At 35.1% G+C, this 24,168-nt stretch overlaps 1 protein-coding gene across 1 annotated transcript in view; it reads right to left on the bottom strand.

Annotated features, from left to right (window-relative positions):
• Positions 1–24,168, bottom strand: part of CSTF3 (cleavage stimulation factor subunit 3) — a 67,868-nt gene that overhangs the window by 33,788 nt on the left and 9,912 nt on the right. The window contains exons 2-3 of the mRNA XM_008524667.2: positions 20,467–20,568; positions 20,249–20,344 (exon numbers count right to left, since the gene is read on the bottom strand). Coding sequence (XP_008522889.1) covers positions 20,249–20,344; positions 20,467–20,568 — 198 coding nt within the window. The remainder of the gene's footprint in view (positions 1–20,248; positions 20,345–20,466; positions 20,569–24,168) is intronic.

Raw genomic sequence — 24,168 nt, 5'->3', positions numbered from 1 at the left:
TTGTAACAAAACAAGTTTGAGAAGAATGTAAATGTCCTTCAGTAGGAGATAGGTTAAACAAAAGATGGAATACTAAGTACATGTAAAAAAGAGAGACAGACGTCTAAAATTTACAATGTGAAGCAAACAAGAAAAAAAGCGAAGTGCAAAACAGAACATAAGAAGTAATTATTCACGTAAAAGACCATAAGCTTAACACTTGTCACTGGAGAGGGAACTGGATGGCTCAAGGACAGGCAGAAAGAAGACTTCACTGTAGGTCTCTTCTGTGTTTTAGATTGTTGAAACTTTTATTTTCCAAAAGAATATTTTAAAAGTATTTAGATGATACATAACCTTCTTTGACTTCTCTTGTGTATCTCACCACTAATTCTCAAAACAAACATTCCAAATACGCTAAACATGTACTAAAGAAATAAGATATGGGGACCGGCCCAGTGGTGCAACAGTTAAGTTCCCATGTTCCACTTTGGCAGCCCAGGGTTCCTGGTTCGGATCCCAGGTGCTGACGTGGAACCGCTTGTCAAGCCAAACTATGGCAGGCGTACCACGTATAAAAAGTGGAGGAAGATGGGCACAGATCTTAGCTCAGGGCCAGTCTTCCTCAGCAAAAAGAGGAGGATTGGCAGCAGTTAGCTGAGGGCTAATCTTCCTCAAAAAAAAAGAAAAAAAAGAAATAGGATATGTATTATGCACACAGAAATTAGATGTATAATATTGTTAAACTACTTAACAACACTTCTTTAAGGCAAAAGATTACTTTTGCAACTGCTAAACACCTAGAAGAATTTAAGCACTTTTAAAAGAAAACAATCAACCTTAACAGAAGCTGATGAAACAAGGTACAGAGGTACTCCCATAAAACTTTAACTGATTTAGGGGCCGGCCTGGTGGTGCAGCAGTTAAGTTCACATGTTCTGATGTGGCAGCCTGGGGTTCGCCAGTTTGGATCCCGGGTGCAGACATGGCACTGCTTGGCAAGCCATGCTGTGGCAGGCATCCCACATATAAAGTAGAGGAAGATGGTCACGGATGTTAGCTCAGGGCCAGTCTTCCTCAGCAAAAACAAAACACAAAACATTAAAAAATAAAAAGTAACCTGATGGATGGATACTAACTAAATGAATAAGGATATTCTTTAAAATATATATATTTCTTTTAGTTTTAGGAAGTTATATAGTATAATTGGAAAGGTCCAAAAATATATCTGTAACTTGAACAATGTTATTTTGTTAACCTTGCCCAGAATGTTTTCACCCTGTGAAGATTTTTTCCTGGGTATAGAACTTTGACAGCTATTTTCTGTCAGCAAATTGAAGAGGCAAGTCCACTGTCTTCTGGCTTCCATTGTTGCTGTTGGTTAGTTGTCATTCTAACTGCCATTCTTTTGAAGGTCATTTGTCTGTATTCAGCTGCTTCTGTGATGTTGTCTTTAGTTTTCTATAGTTTTATTCTCATGTGCCTAGGTGGGGAATTTTTTTTTTTATTTCCTGTTTGGGATTCACTGAACATCCTGAATCTTTGATTGAGTTCTTCAATCATTCTGGAAAATTCTTAGTATTTCTCTCTTCAAATTTTGCTTCTGCCCACATCTCTCCTCTACTTCTGGAACTTCAGTTAGACACATTTTCACTCTATCCTTTGTGGTTCTTAACTCTTTTTCATATTTTTTCATTATCTCTTTAAGCGCCAATCTGGATTTCTTCAGTTCTCCAATTCTCTCTTCACCTGTGTCTAACCTCTTATTAACCTAATTCAATGTTAATTCTAGTTCTTAAAGTCTGCAGATCTGTTTCTGTTGTATGTGGTTTCCTTATATGCTTAGTTTTTAACAATTAAACTCCTTTTCCTTGGAAAAAATGTTTGTGGAGATTCTTTTGTGGCTTAGGATCAAGGTGCATTCCTCCAGACAGGATTTGAGTAAGCTTATCAGGCATCTAGGAGCATAACTTAGGTTGAGTCCATCCTACATTCATGGTTCAAATGTTTTTTTGAACCACCCAAGTGATGTTTATTTGGACTACAAATCCATGCAAGGGCCAACTCACTGTTGTAACACCTCAGAGTGGACTTGCCCATTCCACTCTGCTCAGGATCACAGCAACTTCCCTCAGTCTCCCAAAGTTAGGCAGGTAGCATAGATTTGCTTCTGGGTCACTTTCACCCTGAGTATTGCCTGCACACAGCTTTAAAGAGAGAGGATGTCCTGTTGGGCAGGCCTCAGGCTTTGACTTCTGCTGCCTAAGCTCCGAGAACATTCAAAAAGCAGCCGAAGTTCTCCCCATTTGGCAAAGGCTTTCATGGTAAAAACAGTTTAGATACTCTTCTTATCTCCCAGTGTTCCTATTTTTGTTTTTTGTGTTTGTATTGCAATTAGGTTTTGGCCTGGTTAATTCTTTACTATGCTGTCAGTTCTTCAATGCTTTTAAAGACATTTTAAAAATTTGGTCCAGCAGCCTTGTTTCCACTGAGAGAGCTGATCTGAGTAACTGAGCTTACCATATTACCCAAATCTTCTTCAATATATTTTATTAACGTCTAGCTTTCAAAGAGATTAGGAAAAATTTTGTACGCGAACTATCTTGAAAAGCAACTAAAAACTTTAAAATCTAATGTTCTCTGAAACACTAAATTTCAAAGGTTAAAAAAATACTTCATGAGTCCAGCAATTTGAGTTTACCTTTTAATGTTTGCTATGCCTAAGTAAGTGAAGTTTGGGTGAAAGCCACGAGGACGAAAAGTGACATGATCAATATTTAACCCGGAATTCTGCTTTGTTTTTTAAGATAAAAGCTAGAATAATTCATCTATTTGTTTTTAAAATTAAATCTATATCAAGTTAAGTTTATGGATTTAAAGAGAAACTCACATATTTTTCAATATCTAGATGTCTTAATGAATTTGCACTCATCAATATTGGCATTGTGCACATGTACATTAGTCAAAGTCATGAAAAGGGGTGGGAAGAATTAGAATGTTTATGCTTTACTAATTTAACAAAACAACCTGTGGAATTTGATAAATCAACAGGTGAAAACTCAACTTTTTATCTCTTATACACAAATGTCTCAAAAATTTTTCTCTAATATATATGCCTAAAACTTTCATTTATCTTCTATATCAAGTTTTTAAGATGTCTGAATGAATTTCAGAATCACAAGCAAACTTTTTTTAAAAAGGTACCTCAAAATGCTAGGTTAATAAATACTGCCCTTTAAATTGGGTAATTCCACAAAAACTTTTCTCTTATGTCATACATCAAGGAAATTCTAGTGGCAGGCCCGGTGGCCAAGTGGTTAAGTTTGTGTGCTCCGCTTCGGCGGCCCAAGGTTTCCCTGGTTTGGATCCTGGGCACGGACATGGCTCATCGGGCCGTGCTGAGGTGGCATCCCACACGCCACAACTAGAAGGTCCCACAACTAAAAATATACAACTATGTGCTGGGGGCACTTTGGGGAAAAAAAGGAAAAATAAAACCTTTAAGAAAAAAAAAGTCAACGTCAATGAAGCTTATTCTAAGATACTTAAGTATCTGAGGGTGTTAGACAATTCAAAAGAACACTTTGTTTTGTTTTGTTTTGTTGAGGAAGATTAGCCCTGCACTAACTACTGCCAATCCTCCTCTTTTTGCTGAGGAAGACTAGTCCTGAGCTAACATCCATGCGCATCTTCCTCCCTTTTATATGTGGAATGCCACCACAGCACGGCTTTTCCCAACCGGTGCCGTGTCCGCAGCCAGGATCCGAACCCTGGGCTGCTGAGAAGCGAAACTGTGAACTTGATGGTTGCGCCACCAGGCCGGCCCCTCTTTCTATTTTTAGAAAAACCTTTTAGAGACAGATTTTTTTAAAACTATGTTAACAGTAAAAGTATTGACCACTTATAATTTTACCAAAAATAATAGATTTTGTTATCAATTGATATCAGACTCTAATTCTTACGAATTAAAATTCAAGTTGTAAAATAACATGAGTAACACAGTTTCCCCACGGTGGACTTTTCAGCCAACAAATCACTTAGGAGTGTCTCTGTCTGCCAAGCATTGTTCTAGGTTCCTGAAACCTACCAATGCACAACAGACAGACTATAAGCATAAGAAACTGTTCAGTACACTAGGAGATGCTAAGTATGAACGGTGAAAACCTGAGGACAGGACGAGTTCTGAGGCGCTGGGAATGGGTGGGATAATTGTAAATGGTGTAGTCACAGCAGATCTCACTCAGCCGCTAACACTTTTGAAAAGATTTGAAGAATGCAAAGGATTTTGTCAAGCAGCTATCTGGATCAATATCTTTCGAGCAGATAAAACAGCTAATGTAAAGAAAAGCCTTGAGGTGGAAATGTGTCTGGAATGTTTAAGGAGCCCAGTGTGACTGAAGAGACTGTAATTATCTACCATGTAGACATCAAGCACAAACTTTTATACTTGTTAGTGTCCTAGGATTTACTCCTTATACTAATTTTCTATTAAAAGTAATTATTTAATCAACATATCTGTATTTGACTAAGAAATAAATGATTTTTTTTTTTTTTTTTTTTGAGGAAGACTAGCCCTGAGCTAACTACTGCCAGTCCTCCTCTTTTTGCTGAGGAAGCCTGGCCCTGAGCTAACATCCATGCGCATCTTCCTCTACTTTATATGTGGGATGCCACCACAGCATGGCGTGCCAAGCGGTGCCATGTCCGCACCTGGGATCCAAACCAGTGAACCCCAGGCTACCAAGAAGCGGAAGATGCACACTTAACTGCTGTGCCACCGGGCCGGCCCTAAATGATTTTTAAACATTTAAAAATGTTAGGCTTTATAGATATAAATTCATTAAAAATGTATGATTACTTTATTATATCCAATTTGTACTTGGACTAGAACCGTGGTTTTTGTTTTTGAAGATCCAGAAAGTAGCCAAACCCAATCAAGACCCAGAACCCACTATTCAATGGTCAAAGTTCCATTATAATTCTCAACTACTGTTAGTGCTATGAAAACACTGCATTTCATGTAATACCATTGTCTTTCTAAAAATATACAATATTATTACCACATCAACACAATTCTTTTCTTGAGTGAGGAAGATTGACTCTGAGCTGACATCTGTGCCAATCTTCCTCTACTTCATGTGGGATGCTGTCACAGAGTGGCTTGACGAGCAGTGCTGGGTCTGCACTGGGGATCTGAACCTGCAAACCCTGGACTACCAAAGCAGAGCGGGCCAACCACTATGGCACTGAGCCAGCCCTCAGCACAATTCTTAATCCTTCCTTCATCATATCAAATTTAACATATTGCCATACTCTCTCCCTAACAGATTTTTGGACTTTACAAAAATCTGAAAAGAAAATGTAGAGACTGACATAGATTTACCAACTTTTTTTTTTGTCAAATAGATGTTTGGAAACCAGTTCTTATGGCTTCACTTTTCTTAATTTTAGCCAGTCCTTAAGTACTCCAAAAGTATTCACATAAGGACTTTTAGTTTCAGGGTTTTGTTCAAAACTAAGTTTCAATCTTTGATACTAGAATCGATAAAAGTACTTATATACTTATAAGTGGTATTTTTTAATCTCAGTTATTCTTTGTCCCTTTTGTATAACCATCCCTGTTAGTACACACTTGCATATTAACATATATTTAACCAAATAAGAGAATAAAGTTTCATAAATGTTTTACATTAATAAAATTCATGTAACAAACAAGCGACCATTTTCTTCTTGTGTTAAGTCATTCTGGAAACTGTATGCTATTGGATAATCTAAACAGTGACAATGTGGTATCCTAGGACCAGCATTTAGTAAAAACAGATTTTACTCACGGTGAAATTTTCCTAGGAATCAAATTGTTTGAAGCAATTGCTCAAGTTTTATCTATCTATAAAAAAATAACTAATCTGGGGCCAGCCCGGCAGCATCGTAGTTAGGTTCATGTGCTCCGCCTGGGCAGCCCAGGGTTCGCTGATTTGGCTCCTGGGTGAGGACCATCGCACCGCTCATCAAGCCACACTATGGCGGAATCCCATCTTGAAGAACTGAAAGGACTCACAACTAGGATATACAACTATGTACCGGGGCTTTGGGGAGAAAAAAAAGATGATTGGCAATGGATGTTAGCTCAAGGCCCATCTTTCTCACCAAAAAAAAGATCTCCCCTAACAAAAAACTTCTCCTCCCCCAAAATGAATAGTCTGGTCAATTAATGTCACATTTTCCTCAAACGATATTAAGACTATTAAAGGAAATAAAACGTTTCATAGCTTCTTAATTCTACTAGTTTCTTAAGATTCAAATACAAAGTAAAAATTAGTGAAATCCAAAGGAAATTTCTAACCAATATGCAATTTTTCTTTTAAAACTGAAAAGAAAACTTCCACTCAGTTAACTTCTAAATTTATGCATTTGAGTTAAAACAAGGGCTTAGAATTATATCTCGACCTATTTTCCTAGAGCCAAATCACAATCACATTACCTTAGCCATTACAAAATTTCAGATGTTCATGCTTTTTCTCCAGTTCTATTTCCTAAAAGCTTAGCTTCAATTCTAGATTAACTATCGAGCTTGTGTTTTTCTGGAATTAAGAAAAATTTCATGTAATAGTCACAAGTCACCTGTTTAAAATACTAGGAAGGACTAGAAGCAAAACGCAGCTTAGAAACTATCAAGCTGTGTCAGCTCCTCAAATAAAGGATATTTTCTCTTCTTTGTTGAGGCCTCAGCACTAGCAGTTCTTTGCCAGGGATTCTGTGCTCATTTCAGGCCAGTTCAGAAGTCTTCTTCTTCTAGAGGATTTCCTCGACCCAACCCTCCCACCCTCCCCGTTTTCTCTATCAAAGCACCTAGAACCAGTATTCTAACTGTCTCCTATAACAAACTAAATTTGTTCAGAGGTGTCCACAGCATTTAAACATCTAGCATGTGTTTCCTCAGTAGATATTTGACAGCTAATTCTCCCGTCTTTCCCTGATATATAAAGTGAAAGCAAGAATCTGAAATATTTTCACATACTTTTTGCCTACAGCCACATAAAAACGTATGAAAATATACAGATGGTGTGGGGCCTGAAAGTGTACCAGATGGCTTTTCTGAGAACCTGTAAATTCAACAGTCAATTGCACTAATGAAAACTAGTCTAACACTTTGGGCAATTTTATCTGAATATAACCCAGGGAAATATATCAATAGGCATCTGTACGCCTTCATTCCACTAAACTTCCACGGTCTTGGAGTACTTTTAAGGGCTCTACATATAAAATTATTTGCCAAAAGGGTTTGCTATCAAAATTCTGCCTATTTTAATCTACACAAAATCTCCTAAAAGTTAAACTACAGCTTATCCTTTTCTTCCTGTCCAAAAAGTATCTTAGAATAAGTATCACTGAATATGCTAAATTTCTAGTTTTTCGATTGTGGCAAACTTAGAATTGCACATTTTGACATAACACTGTAATGGTTTGTGCAGGATCAACTGAGCAGTAACAGTAAGCTGCATGAAGGTATTTCAGCTTTCAATGACATAAACCAGAGATGTGCTCAAAAACTATTTCTTGAATTTCTAAGTCTGATAAACCACAAACCACAAATCACAAGTAACTGGAAATGTTGGTCCAGTTTCAATAAATGTGATTTCCCCATTAACTATAGGAGTCAAGATCCTCTTGCACACCTTTTTTTTAAAGAGAGCTAGACTTCTGACTTCCATTTTTAGTTTTTATGTTTTCATGAAGTTTTACTTGACGTTCAAATATCTTAATTATCTCCCCTCAAAAAAAAAATCACAATAAAGAACAGACTATCCTGTCAGAAAATTTATTTTGCAAGGCTTCACTTCTATGGAAAAAAATCATAAAGATAACTACTTAGTGAGCAAATATGCAAACACGAACCTAAGCCTTTACCTAAATTCTAAATTTTGGCCTTTATTTAAGAAAATTGCCTCCCAATAAAACTAATTGCTAAATCAGAAACAGAAGGTAAAATCCATTGTTCTCACATGAACGTTGAATGTAAACAGGTATTTGAAGCTGTAAAGAACATGTTCTTATAAATTGCTAAGACCTGTCACTTTTGTTTTCAGAATCCTTTCTGCTATTTGAAATTAGACCCAAGTTCATACTGCCAAAAATTTTAAGAACTGTGAAGGGAAAAGATACACAGAATAGCCAAGTAGAATTTTAGAGCTAAAATTTTACCACATGATGAGTTTGCATTAAAGTTACTGTACCATGCCATCTTCTAAAAAGATTGGTAGCAATTTTATATGGTTGTGAATAGCTATACATAGATTATGTATAATAATATCTATAATATTATGTATAATCGTCAAATGTACCCCCAAATCCTAATAGCTACATAATGCAAGAAACTCTCGAGCAAAGAAAAAAGGAGTCAGCTATGAACCCACTCTACAGCTATTTCTACACCTGCACTGTATTGAAGTTCCTTAGATTCCTTAGCATAGTGGTTAGTGTCTGGGAGCCCAGACCCAGGAATCAGAATACCTGAGGACAAGCCCCCAGCTTCCCCACTCTCTTCTCAGAGTAGCTCAAACTTTAATTTTGTTGATTTTAGGGAAGCTATTTAAGTCCTTTAAATCTCAGAAAAACAGAACATCTGAAAAAAATGGGAGCTAACACATACCTACCTCAAGAGCTACTGCAATTAGTCAGCTGTCCCACGTAAAGCACTGCATAGGGGGCCGGGAATACATTGAAGGCCTAGTAAATTTGAGCCATTACTGTGGAGGCACGCAATCAGAATAAGGGAAATCACATGAAAAACAGACAACTGAAAACCAAGAGTGGAACTTGTAAATACAGACTTTTAACCTCTAAAAATCTATTCTAGAAAATATTTCACCTCCAAAAATGTCCTTCTCACATACTCCTCCTTATATAACGGCCACAGAGAACACTGTTTTCCATGAAATTTAGTAGTTTTGTAGATCTACACTTAAAAGGCAACATAATTGAAAACACCTGCTTACTTTTAAGAATTTTCATACAATTCCACCCATATTTTGAGCAAGATCCACAAAAATTTTAATTCAATGCAAATATATTTAAATTCAAAATAAAATAAGTTGCCTCTCAGTAATAAAAATATAAAAAACTCCCACGCCACTTCCCAACATTCCAGCAATTCTAAAGACAACTCTTGTCTAGAATAGTTAATGGAACTTTTCCATTTATGTCATGATTTACAGATTACGGGAAACAACACTTGAATTCACATTAGTTTCCCTGTTCAGATGGGGAGGGGACAAGAGCAAGAGATAGTATGAAATCTGTGTGGTAAACTGGCACTTAAACACAAGGCACCCCAGAAAAAGGAACATTATCAGGACGTAAAATTCAAATAATTTCATCCATGACAGAAACAGGGAATTTTAGAAATATGAATCAAAGACAGTTGGAAAAATGTAAACATGAGCTGGATATTATATTAGAACATTACTGTTCCTTCTCAGTGTGGTCATGGTATTGTGCTTATGTAGGACAATATTGTTTACATAAACAGAGATAAAGCATGTATGGAAAAACATAACATTGAGTTAAGGCGGAAAGTGTCTATTTACTATAATATTCATACCATTCTTGCAACCTCTCTTTCAAAGTTTTCATAATAAAAAATTGGGAAGGGGAAAAAAGAGACTGAATGGCTTGTTTAAGGTCACTAATTCAATAAAAGAGCTATAAACACAAAATCCAAGGTCACCAGATTCCAAATTCTTTCTCCTTCCTATTCCTCCATACTATCCTTTATAGAGTAACCTGCAAATTCCTGCATTTCTTTAAATAAAGTAACAATTCTTTAAACATATCTTTTCCACACTATCAAAAGCGACCAGGCCACTGTTTTAGTAACACAGATAACGAGAATCCTGACCCTGCAGTTGAGGCGCATGGCAAATAGCCACCCTAACTATGAAAGAGTAAGTCACAGACACGTACAAATAACTTTTTTAGACTTGGAAGTCTTTTAAAGGTAAATCTCACAACCACCCTGTGAACTCAGGAAATTCAAATTTACAATCAAACAGCTTGATTTTTGGGGAATACCACATGCATGGTTTAAAGTAATCTTTAATCGTTAATAGAGAAATTATTTCCTTTAAAGTGCTAACTTTCTAATTTGTGCTTTAAACAACTTAGAAATTAAACAAATACTTTAAAAACATAGCATTTTCAAACAAAAATATTTATCTGCATGATCTTTTTGATTCTCTTTTTAACCTATTTTCTTTCTTTTTTTTCTCGCTGAGGAAGATTCACCCTGATCCAACACCTGCTGCCGATCTTCCTCTTTCTGTATGTGAGCCGCTGCCACAGCACGGCCACTGAGACACCAGTGGTGGAGGTTCATGCCTGGGAACCGAACCTGGGCCGCCAAGGCAGAGGGTGCTGACCTTAACCACCAGGCAAGCCCTCTAACCTAGTTTAAAGCCAAAGATCTCAGGATTTTAAAAAGCTCTTATTTGAAGTAATTTCCCATCTGTTCAACGATTAAGTAAGTCACTAAAGATATTTCCAGTAGCCTACAGTGGTTCTTAGGAAAACATAAAACTACTGAAGTTTCTATATAACCAAATGAGGAAGCAAATTTTGTCATCTTCCCCAGATTCATGACAGAATTTTAAGGTCTTGCTGACAGACTATAGGATTTTATATTTGGGAAACTGCTGTGATTAGAAACCACTCTAATCCTCTAAATCATCATCTCTTCTAGGTAGACTTACTAGTAAACTGTTAAAATGAAAAAGAACGTGAGGGAGGGAGGGAGAAGTTAGTACTTTCCAACAGTTCTCAAAGAAACAAGCATTAGTGGGGATCATGTATTCTTAATAATAAACATGCTGAAAAACACTAATTTGTTGGAAAAATATCACTGATTCAGGCAAGAATCATTAATAGATTCAAAATGGAGAGGGTGGTTGTTAAATGAGTGATAGGATTTTTACAGTGTCTCAAAGTATCTCCCCATTATTTTACTAACTACAAGAGGAAAACAGTGACTACACAGTGGAGAAAATGGTCCCCACTGACATCACCAATAAGGAGTAAACAAAAAGCATGTGCCTCTGGATGTCAGTGAGGACATAAGGCCATTTGTAGCTTTTCAGCTAAAATGCATATAAAGATTCCTGAATCTAGTGAGGAAAACACCAAACTTAAATTAAGGCTGAGGAACTGTTCAACATCAGAGGAGATTAAAGAGGAATGACAACCATATGTAACAATCTTGGATTAGACACTAATTAAAAGAAAACTGCTGGAAAGGGCATTACTAGAACAATGAAAATGGAACACGGGCTGCAGATTAAAATTCTATTAATGCTTAGTTTCCTGAATTTCCTAAGTGTTTATATATGAGAATATCTTTGTTGTGAGGAAATACACTTGAAGTATTAAAGGTTATGATGTATGCAACCAAATCTCCTATGGTTCAGGAAAAATAAAGCATAAGCATACACTGAAAACCGGTCAATCAAGGTAAAGTGTATATATGGGAGTTCCTTGCACTGTTCTTGCAACTTTTTCTTTTTCTTTTTTTGCTGATTCACCCTGAGCTAACATCTTTGCCAATCCTCCTCTATTTTCTGTATGTGGGCCACCTCCACAGTGTGGCTGGTGCGTGGAGTAGATGTGCACTTGGCAACTGAACCCACAAACCCGGGCCACTGAAGCAGAAGGCGCAGAACTTTAACCACTCGGCCACGGGGATGGGCCCTGTTCTTGCAACTTTTTTTGTAAGTTTAAAATATTTTCAAAATAAAAAGTTAAAAATGCATTATGGAAATTACTTAAATTATAAAGATGTCAGTTTATAACCTGTAAAAGCAATGCTGACTTACTATTCAACCCATAACAAAGCAGATTAAACCATGTGATTGCCAGTGATTGGTATACAATTTGAATTTTCAACTCTAAACAATGATAATCTAAATAATGAATGTTTTAAGCATTTTTTCACTTACTAACATATCCAAATTAAGAGAACCACAAAACCATAAAAAATTCACTTAACTATTACACAATGGTGAAAACTGATAATCAAAGGAAACGGTGAATGAGAGCATTAAATGTACAGATAACACAGGAAACAGTTATTTTGTTACAATCTTCCCTCCAATACTTTTACGTCTCCTCCTACGACAAGGCCCACACTTGCATGAGATATTTTGTTGAGGTAATGTCACTTTTAAGTTTTATGAAATTTAGATATGACTCGAGCACTTATACAAACATCACTGGTGCTGAAAGTCTCAATTATAGCTGGTAAGAGCCAACTCTCTTGAAAGACATTAAATGGAAATATTAAAATTGCCATTAAAAAAATCATATTTGACTTAAAAACTATCAAAAACCACTATTTTTTTTTAAACAAGGGGACATGAGTTTACAATGGTTGAGAAACACTGCACTCATCTACATAGTGAAAAATTCAGAAATGGATCAAAACTTGACTACAGAAATAGCTAGAAACAATGACCAGCTCTTTGTGAGAACACTCCATTCCCCACCCCCTAAAAGAATGAGAAGTTCTCACATATACAGACTCAGTACTAAGTAAATGAGCGGTGTCAGCTATCAACCTGAAACCATGAAGATGTGTTCTTCATGTTTAGACACTCCTGCAGCAGAGAGCTGGGCATCAAAAGGAGCTGCAGTGATGGTTTTAGAAACTCCTGCAGCAGAGAGCTGGGCATCAAAAGGAGCTGCAGTGATGGTTTTAGACACTCCTGCAGCAGAGAGCTGGGCATCAAAAGGAGCTGCAGTGATGGTTTTAGACACTCCTGCAGCAGAGAGCTGGGCATCAAAAGGAGCTGCAGTGATGGTTTTAGACACTCCTGCAGCAGAGAGCTGGGCATCAAAAGGAGCTGCAGTGATGGTTTAAGCCACCTTCTCCAGCTTAAGCGGCCCTTTCTTAACACATGGGACCTTCCTTAGAAGCTGTCTCTTTCTTAGTCTGGCACTGACATGATTATACTGTTTAAAAAAAACAAATATGGAGCCAGAAAACTGGGTTTCAAACCCAGGAATAATATCAGCAAGTAAAAAACTATCAATGTTCGGGGCCGCCCAGTGGCCCAGCAGTTAAGTTCACACATTCCGCTTCCGAGGCCCTGGGGTTCCCCAGTTCGGATCCTGAATGTGGACATGGCACCACTTGGCACGCCATGCTGTGGTAGGCACCCCACATATAAAGCAGAGGAAGATGGGCACGGATGTTAGCTCAGGGCCAGTCTTCCTCAGCAAAAAGAGGAGGACTGACAGCAGATGTTAGCTCAGGGCTAATCTTCCTAAAAAGAAAGTGTCAATGTTCATTAACAACCCTAACCCTGACTGCAGTTCTAAGAAATAGTCACAGTCAAGACTACTATGAAACATTCAGTAGGTGCCTCAATGATTACTTCTCAATCAATCCTATACTGATCGAGAAATCACAACATGGTGTAGTCAAAACAATAAACCACGAGACTAATTACTTTATAGTCCAGCAAGTATAGAGTATTCTTCAAGGCATGAAATATAGCAATAAGATTCAAGTACGGCCCTCTCTAAAGCCTCAATTTCCAAAACTAGATGCCACAAACACCTAGCAGTAACAGATTCCATACGTACATCTTTTGCAGATGGAGTCAGTAATACAGTATGCTAATTGAAAAAAAAAAAAAAAGCTTCCCAGGTGATCCTAAAGCAGTGCAGGTCATAAACTTTGGCCTCTTGATTTATTTTACTCATGTATAAAATAGGGGCTAAACTAATTCATCTTATCTTCCAGCTCTAAACTTCTGATTTAAACTTAACATCCACTTTGGCTTTAAATATGTAATATTTGCTTATTCATAGTTTGTTGAATTAAAATTCAAGGCCATCATCACGAAATAGTTAACACTTTTTTCCTTCAAATTCACTATGAAAAAGTTACCAAAATGTCCCCATAAAAGACCATTTCCCTTGGTTCTATATGAGGTAATGGATGTTAACTAAGCATTGTGGTAATCATTTCACAATGCAAACTATACTGAATCATTATGTTGTACACTTTAAACGTATACAATCCTACATGTTAGTTACATCTCAATAAAACTAGAAGAGAAAAAAAACTTTTCCCATACAGGAATCTTTACACATAGACTTACAATAATGTTATCTGTGTATGCTAGAGCTAAAATTTTGCACTTAAAAAGAAGGGTTGTAATTCAACATGTTTTATCACATGTATAAAAGTATTAGGAACATTAAAAATACCTTTGGGATTTAGTTATTTTTGGGCCTTATTACATGTCAACAAGTATTTTTCCAAAACTACATTTCAATCCTGCCTTTGACATCAGATTCTTCGTTTTCAGAACTATCACTTAACATTTCCAAATAGAAAATTTTTCTTTGAAGGTTTCCTAGCATACAAAATGGTAAAACTTACCCCAGGTTATGCTTCCCTGAGCCTTAGAAAAGCCATTTAGTTTTCCAACAAGTCGTATTCAAAGCAAATATTCACCATTTTGTTGAAATTGCTGTGAATTCTGAATATGTGGGGGAAAATTCTACAGACTTCAGTTTATTACACCAGTACACTAACGAACTGTTTTCTACTCCAAAGTTGCTAAGAGCAAAACTGTTTAGTAAGAAAAATTAAAGTTTAAAAAGAAAATTATTGGGGCCGGCCCCATGGCCGAGTGGTTAAGTTTGCGCACTCCACTTTCGCATCCCAGGGTTTTGCCAGTTCGGATCCTGGGCGCGGCCATGGCACGGCTCATCAAGCCATGCTGAGGCGGCATCCCACATGCCACAACTACAAGGACCCACAACTAAAAATATACAACTATGTACCAGGGGGCTTTGGGGAAAAAAAGGAAAAATAAAATCTTAAAAAAAAATTTACTTACAAGCAAATAAATTCTCGTCCACAGAAGTCCAGCTTTTAATAAGATATTAGCATTATTTTACATATTTTCATTTCTTGGAAGTGCCTTGAACCAGACTCATTCAAAAGGAACAGCTGTTTGCAAGTTGAAAGCATACCAAACAACATAAAAAATGAACCCATTAAAAAATATTTGAGTCTTTGATGTTAAGAGGGCTGTTTGGTTTTTGTTTGTTTTAAAGTCAATTAACTGCCACCTGGTTCCCTATGCTCAAGTTAGAATCAAAAATGTAGAGCATCCTAAAAATGTAGAGCATCCTTAAAATGCCTTTCTGCGTTAGGGCTAGTTCTATGTCCAAACACGGTTTCTCACCCCGTAAGATTATGAAGGGCTTAAGAATGTTTGTGTTTATTCATGGATGTCATGTATATCTTCAATTAATACCTCTTAAGATAGGGGTAGAAAGTCACACACTCAATCTCCTAAGATCTTACTGACTACAATCCCCAATAATTTTTAAAAACTAAGTTTTAGATATTATGTCTCTCCATAAATGCCCAAGAAATTCAGGGTAAATCACAACCCAGACAGAAACTTCAAATGCACGATCAAATATCCCTTTTTGTTTCACAACATATTTGAGAATGTATGTACTTTTTATTCAAATCTGCTTAGAGATGCCTTTTCTACATTTTCAGAATATACCATAACTCTTATTACACACACAAAAATAGAATATAAAGAAGCTGGGTTAAAAATCCAGGAGTCTTTGCAGAGGGAAAAAGAGGACCATTTTTTTTCAATGTTTATCAGTGACTGCAAAGACTAATTTTGCTTTATAAAGATGAGAAATATAAAGGCAATCAATCAGGTCAATTAGTATAAGGTTTTGCTTGAAAAGAAATGGCTATGTGTCACATAAAATAATTACCTATAAGACATAAAAAATAGAAAAGATTTTTTTAAAGACAATTTATCTAAATTAACTATGTCCTTTTGCAAATAGTTTTATTATGTAATGCCTTGAGTGAGGAGAAAAGGCCAGAAGGAAAAAATGTACAGACCATGTTAGTAGAAGTAACAACACCTAAACAGTTATGGCTCAATAATAGAAGGGAAAATGGATGGGATAAGATATTTCAATAAAACCTAAAACAGAAGTTTACTACTTACAATAGAAAACATGCAAATATTTCCTTTGTTTTTAAAATAGTATGTAATTATTCAAAGCACTTTCAGATATTTGATCACTCAGTTCTGTGTTTGTAAATAACTCCTGTTGTCTTTTACACCCCTACACTACATTTATACATGCATTTAAGAAACTATAGATTAAAAAGCATATTGCGTTTTAGAGTATAATCTGAATAATCACACAGACATGGACCAACATTTATTACAAACAGGAAAAGAGCAGATCTATAAGGAAAGAGCACAGATTAAAAAAAAAAAAGTTGCAAGCTGAAGTATTGAAATTATATTCTACATAATAATGCAATAATTTTATCTGTATTTAAAAATCACATTGCTCAATATATACAAAACATTATAATACAGTAGTTTAAACTGCTACTTAGAGGCATTAAAACAGTATTAACAGTGGAAAAGTTTATTTCAATTTAGGTCACTCATGTTCCATCCTGAGTTCACTTCCATTTTCCAAGAAGAAAGATATTTTTAAGTTATTTTTCCCAAGTAGAAAGGTTATTTTGAAAAATTGAAATGTAGACGTTAGACGTTACAACCCATTATGTATAAGAAAAGGATTGACATTTTATGATTTTTTTAAAAAAGGAATCAACTCTCTATACACTTTTATTAAAGAATTCCAGCTTTCACAGACAGCAAGATACATTGTTGCTATTATCAGCAGCATTACCGTCTTCATTTCTCCTTCAGCTACCAAAAACAACATTACCCTTTTGTAGGAAATTTTTTGTGAATGTGACCCAATTCAAAACAAAATACTCCTAAGATATTGTAGCTTACGTGCTATCAGTGCTTAACTAGCTACATGAAAAGCTACAGAAACCAAAAAGGGGAAAAACAACTTAAAGAATATGGCAAAACGATAAATTTTCTCAATCTTGTGATACTTAGTGACCCTTCTCACCACTCTAAAAAGTGGTTCCTTAAAGAACATTGAGGCTCTGATTGGCTATTCCATTTAACTCTCTAGTGTTTAAAAACTCACATTTCTTAAACTCAAAACATACTATTCTGCAGATTCAAGAAATCTGTGTATCAACTAAAAGGCTATAGATGTATTAAAATGTTTCCTTTATTTTAAAACTAAGCAGCAGCAAAAATATTTTCATACCGTAACAGTTATCTTTAGTCTCTACACTTGATAACTATATCACTTTAATAGTCATACGATTGTTTGCTCTTATGATATTAACTCATGTAAAGTAGCAGTTTTGGAATTCAAGAGTAAAGCAATATATGTCTCGCACTTGAGGCAAAATGTGATCTCATATATAATATAAAGAACACTAAATTAATTTGGCCTAATTCTTGAAATTATATAATTATATTATAAATACAGAGATGTTGGTCATGCCCTTTCATTAGAACAAGAGAATTTTACCTCCAACAATTTCTTTGCTTTAGCAAATAAAAGTGGGTAATGAATTAAGAAGGACATTTTAAAGTTCAACTTTTATACAGTAGCTAGGTTCTACTATACATATACGGTATTGCTAAATGCTCACTGATATGAGAAAAGCAGATATATTGGCAATTACTAAAAATTAACTTAACAAAAATTACTTGTCATTAACTTAACAAAATTTATGTAAAATATGCTCTAATTTGCAATTGCTGTTTCAAGTTTAAAGCAAAAAAACAAACAAAAAATCTGGTTGTTTTGTCACTTTGTTCTTAAATAGGATTTACAAATTTCTCTGGGGAAGCAAATTACCTTTTGTTATTAAAGATGTAAGTATTTCCTAGTAGCAAGGAACTAAATGTGTTTGGACTCATACACATTGGTTTAGCTGAACATAAATAAATGAAACATTGCAATTTTCCCACCATGAAGTACTGAGTTACAACAAATGTATTAACAAAACTTTATTTTCTTGAGAGTGTATACAGGATATTATGTAAACACTGTTAGCATTACTTTTAATGTAAAGACATTCTTATTATGACTTCAGATCTTAATATATTATAAATAGGTGTGTCTTCTCCAGAAATATTAAAGGCCACACTGGGTGACATGACCAAAGAAAGTTTTAGCCTTTCATAGGCTAAATAAAGTACAAAACGTGAAAATAGAAAAATAAAGAGCAATCAGGAAAAACACAGCTCAGGATACGCATTTCTGCAATCAGCATGCAATTTAACATCTTATTTCCTAAATTAGAAAAATAAATTTTACAAAATGCACATATATTTCTTTATCATTTTTTCTCAAAAGATGTTTTATACATATTCATATTTGTGTGTGTTTGTGTGAAGTAACTGCAAACATAACCAACTAAATAAATCAAGGAATTGATAGCAGCTCTGAAATAACATGAAACGGGCCGGTTATTCAGACAACTTTCACCCCCTTGGAATAACATCTGGTCTGAGAATTCTTTTTTAGAATGCAGTTCATATTTTTAACTAGAAAATGGTAGAAACAGATGCAACTGTCTTTATACTCACAGAATGGACTATATCTAATTGGCAATTTCAGCTTAATTTATGGTATAACGAAATGCATGAATAATGCTTGAATATTTGAGAAACACAAATTTCTAAAACTCAGAAAGTACTACTTCATTATACAAAAACTATTATGTACCAATTACGCTCATTTCTGATGAGTTTCCATATAAGCTAATGTGTTTAAAAAATCAAACTAGAATGCAGACCAAGTACAGGTGATCCAGGTTCCTTGCTTTAATGAGTACTACGAAGCAGCACTGGCTTCAGCACACTTCAGACATGCCTATTCACTCACCTGGTAAATTTCGTGCCAGTCTACTCTGATGATTAAATATATTAAGGAAAGAAATGGTCCCAAAGGTTAAGTGATGAAACCTTAAGAATATGGTCTTGAGCCAAAACCACAATCAGACTCCACATAAGGTACAGTCTCTCTTACACATACAAACACACAAACACACATACCACATACACAACCACACACAAAAAATTTAACACCCATACAATGTTCCTGCTATTGTCCAGTAATTCTCCCTTCCCCAAGTAATAAAATATAAACTACAGCACAAATACAATGAGTACACTGTAGCCTCAATTTAAATCTGCCGTTGGTTGGGTCCATTCTGAGGGGACACATCACAGGTGACACTGTGTTGTGCTGAAGTCTGTTCAGTACCGCTGATGACTAAAGCCCTTTGAACAGGTCCAAACAGACCCACATATTATCAAATTTCAGCTATTGTGGAAAATGCTATGATGAGGCTGCAGTGTACTTATGTTGAGAATTTATATTATAAAATTAATATTCAAAGAAAGAATACTTCATTAGTACTATAAATAAGTTATAAAAAGAACTGGATATCATTTGCACTTAATGTGGATATCAATTATTCCCATCTCACCCCTTCCATCCCATTAATTTATAACCTGAAAAATGATTACTTGATGCCAAGTGTTATCAATACATTAAGGCTTTATTATCATCTTGACTGCTAATTCCAGTCTTCAAAAATGACTATTTCCCTTCTAATCATAATAAAAAATGAGGCCCTTACTCTTTAAAATAAATATGCCTCACTTCAAATTTCAACACAGTTAGAAAGCAAGAAGAAAAAAAAATCAAAGCAGCATTGGGTAAATTATGATTACAAAGGTTTGAGACACATTAGCTTAATTCCTGTATAATGTAAACTTTATCCTACAGAAAAACTTTTCTTTAAATTATTGAAGTGCTTACATTTATTGACAATCCACATATTTTCACAAAATTAAAATCTGAAATAATTTTTCACCTGTTTCATTTCACCAGAGACACTCAAAATACTCTATGAAACTAAGTTAACATTTCTGTATTTTCTTATAATACCATTCATATTAGTTTGTAAGTAGGAATAAAAAGAAAAATGAGCTCTAAATAAATGACACAGGAGGCAATAAATTGACACATGACAAGTAAATAAAAGGCTAAAGCACTCCAATACCATTGAAACTGTTTTAATGTTGTTGCAACTCCAAAATGCAACAATCATCAGCTTGTAAAGACCCAAATTTCAAAAATTCATTTTAATTACTCCTTCATACCTATTTTACAAAATAAAGGCAAGAAACATTTAATCCTCCTTGTCCTAGTTGTGCTATCTATGTTCCTAACTTGTTTTCTATCACTATAGTGTATGCTGCAATTCCCATTAGATGCTATATAAGAAAAAATAAAATAAAATATTAACCTCTGCTTCAATGTACAGTTTCCAGAATCTGCCAGAACTGGGGAACTGAGCAACAAGGCGTTCGTAAGTCTTCCGTGCTTTGTCTATAGGTTGATTCTAAAAGTGAAAACCAATAAAGAGCATTTACAATGTTAGGATTATGAAAATACTATTTACTGCAGAACCAAGTAGTGTGATTGGACCCATAGAGAAGGAAATGTAATCCTATATCACTAAACCTGTGCCTCTCGAATGAGAATGCTCCAAGCGTCAAGGTCATATGGATTCTCTTCTAATTTCTTTTCGGCTTTCTTCACCTTCTCTGGGACATACTCAGCTGCCTGGGGGGGAAAAATAAGGAACTGAAGTTACTGTTTAAAAAATCTCATTCCTAATTTAATTCAAGTACAATATATCAGTCTCAAATGCAATATGACAATACAAAGCATAAAAACGTTCTCTTCTAAAAGAGATTTGTATTTTCTGTAATCTATATATCCTATGTTATCATAAGTCACTTCATAGAATCACATCAAGTGATCACATACTTTTAAAAGACATTTTAAAATTTAAATAAACCCATCTTTTTAATTAAATACTATAGAGCAGCAGTTCTCAAACTTTGTGGTCCCAGGACCCCATTTATACTCTTAAAAGTTGAGTATGCCAAAGAGCTTTTGTTTATGTGGATTATTTCAATATTTACCTTATTAGAAACTAAAACTGAGAAAACGTTAAATATTTACTCATTTATATATAAATAACAATAAAATTATTTACATGTTAACATGAATAACATTTTTATGAAAAATAATTATTAAAAAATTCAGTGAGAATATCCTTGTTTTACATATTTGCAAATCTGTTTAACATCTGACTTAAAAAATATAGCTGGACTTTCATATCTGCTTGTGCATTCAATCTGCTGTCACATCACATCATGTAAAAATTCCACTGTACTCTCATGAGAGATTAAGAGTGAAAAAGGCAAATAATGTCTTAAATTTAATACGAAACAGTCAGAACTCATAACCCCTCTGAAAGTCTTAGGAACTCCCAGGGTCCCTGGACCAAGTGAGAAACACTGCTATAGAGCATTCATCCTGACACAAAGAAAAAGCATGAAATGACATGAAAATTTTATTTTGATGTAAAAGTTTTAAAAACATGATTCACAAACTGTACACACAGCATAATGAAAACTGTATGAGTTTTAAAAAATTGTACTGAAATATTTAGTGGTCACATTTGGGTGACGAGTGGTCTAAGTACAGGTGATTTTTCTCTCCCTTTCCGTCTTTGAGTATTGTCTAAACCCTTTAATAAGGTAGTTTTTTTTACCATAGAAATATAATCTTAAGAAAATTAATACCTAACATAGTACCTAGCATCTATGCATAAATACAATTACTTCTCAAATTGTTATTCAGAATACTATGTGTTCCACAAAAAGAAAGTGACACACAAACAAGTCAGATAAATATTATTTTATACAAAGTTTTGTTTTGCCTTTTTGCAGGACTTCTTGAAATCTATAATACAGCAATACAGAGGAATCATATTCAAGAGAGGAAAGAGAGGGAAGCACTGCTCCTTAGATCTTTCTTTTTCTCCCTTTTGTTAGTGGCAATTAATCTCTCACAGAACAATTCTGTTAAAACACCAGTTGGGAAAAAAAAATTTAAGTCATCTCTTTAGGAAAAAAAATTACCTGGGAGAAATATACTTTTTTCTTTGGAATACGTTAGTTTCTACCACTGATAAGTATACATATATTTAGAAAGAAAAACAGGTTTTAAAAGACTAAAGAAATTTTGTATCAAAGTTATGATATTTTACTAATATACAAGAGCTTTATAAACAGCTTGCTCAAGAAACTAAAACTGTAAATGTTTAAGAGGCTACTGGCCCCACCCACATATTAAAACATGAAATGACAGAGTAAACAGTTTGCTCATGGTGACAAACGAATCACTAGATCAGGATGTTTCAGAAAGAGAACAACATATGGAAAATTAGCAAGTAATAAAGGTGGCATTTTACAATTCAACAATAAAAAATCAAACAACCCGATCAAAAAATGGGCAGGAGACATGAACAGACATTTCTCCAAAGAAGATATACGGATGGTCAATAGGCACATGAAAAGATGCTCATCATCGCTGATCATCAGGGAAATGCAAATCAAAACTACACTAAGATATCACCTTACACCCATTAGAATGACAAAAATATCTAAAACTAATAGTAACAAATGTTGGAGAGGTTGTGGAGAAAAAGGAGCCCTCATACACTGCTGGTGGGAATGCAAACTGGTGCAGCCACTATGGAAAACAGTATGGAGATTCCTCAAAAAATTAAAAATAGAACTACCATACGATCCAGCCATCCCACTACTGGGTATTTATCCAAAGAGCTTGAAGTCAGCAATCCCAAAAGTCCTGTGCACCCCAATGTTCATTGCAGCATTATTTACAATAGCCAAGACATGGAAGCAACCTAAATGCCCATAAACAGATGAATGGATAAAGAAGATGTGGTACACATATACAACAGAATACTACTCAGCTGTAAAACAGAACAAAATCATTCCATTTGCAATAACATGGATGGACCTTGAGGAATTATGTTAAGTGAAATAAGCCAGCTAGAGAAGGATAATCTGTGTATGACTCCACTCATATGAGGAATTTAAAAATGTGGACAAAGAGAACAGATTAGTGGCTACCAGGGGAAAGGTGGGGTGGGAGGTGGGCACAAAATGTGAAGTGGTGCACCTACAACACGAATGACAAACATTAATGTACAACTGAAATTTCACAAGATTGTAATCTATCATTAACTCAATTAAAAAAATGACATTGTAAAAAAAAAAAGGTGGCATTTCAAATCAGAATGGTGAATTATTCAATGTATAGTATTAGAATAACCATATAGTCATCTGTTAGAATAACTGAAATGTCAACTTTATCAAAATAAAGTTCAATTGTTATTTTACCCTTTGCACCAAAGTAAGTTTCAGCTAGATCAAAGATTTAAACATTAAAAACAAAACACATGAGGGGGCTGGCCCCGTGGCCGAGTGGTTAAGTTCGCGCACTCTGCTGCAGGCGGCCCAGTGTTTCATTGGTTCGAATCCTGGGCGCGGACATGACACTGCTCATCAAACCACGCTGAGGCAGCATCCCACATGCCACAACTAGAAGGACCCACAACGAAGAATATACAACTATGTACCCGGGGGCTTTGGGGAGAAAAAGGAAAAAAAATAAAATCTTTAAAAAAAAAAAAACCACATGATGATGTACACTTGAAATTCATGTTATTAAGCAATGTTACCACAATAAAAAATTTTTTTAAATAAAAAACACAAGAACGAATGAGAGAAAAACATGCTGAAATGTATCTTTGCACAGGAAAGGCTCTTCAGAAGCCTTTGAAAAGAGTAAACTTAATTCATGAAGTTTATGTGCATGAGAAAAGTATAATCAAAGACAAACAACACACCTAACACATATGGCAAAGTACAAAATTTATTAATATAAAGTTCAGTCAAGACCAGCAACTCAAAAAGAAAACAGGCAAAGTATTCAACAGTTAGTAGGAAGAGAAGTAAGAATGAACTTTAAACACTCAAAAGAAACAAGTGTAAACCGTAAGACAGAGATGGAAGGTTTTATAATTAACATTGCACTGGAAAGGGTAGGTGAAAAAACATCCTCACATTGTTGGCAGGGGCAAATAGTAAACTGATCAAAATTTAATATGAATGTCTGACCCTGAATTCCATTTCTGGCAACGTCCTACTGCACAAGTGCACAAAGATATATACTGAAGAATAGTCAGCTACTAGGTTGTTTGTTGTTGCCTAAGACTAGAAATAATGTAAATAATCACGTACAAAAGAACTGAGTAAATAAATTATAGAACTATCACTAAAA

Source organism: Equus przewalskii, chromosome 11 (assembly GCF_037783145.1).
Source record: "Equus przewalskii isolate Varuska chromosome 11, EquPr2, whole genome shotgun sequence".
In the NCBI taxonomy this organism is placed as follows: domain Eukaryota; kingdom Metazoa; phylum Chordata; class Mammalia; order Perissodactyla; family Equidae; genus Equus; species Equus przewalskii.
This window is presented reverse-complemented; position numbering and strand designations above follow the sequence as displayed.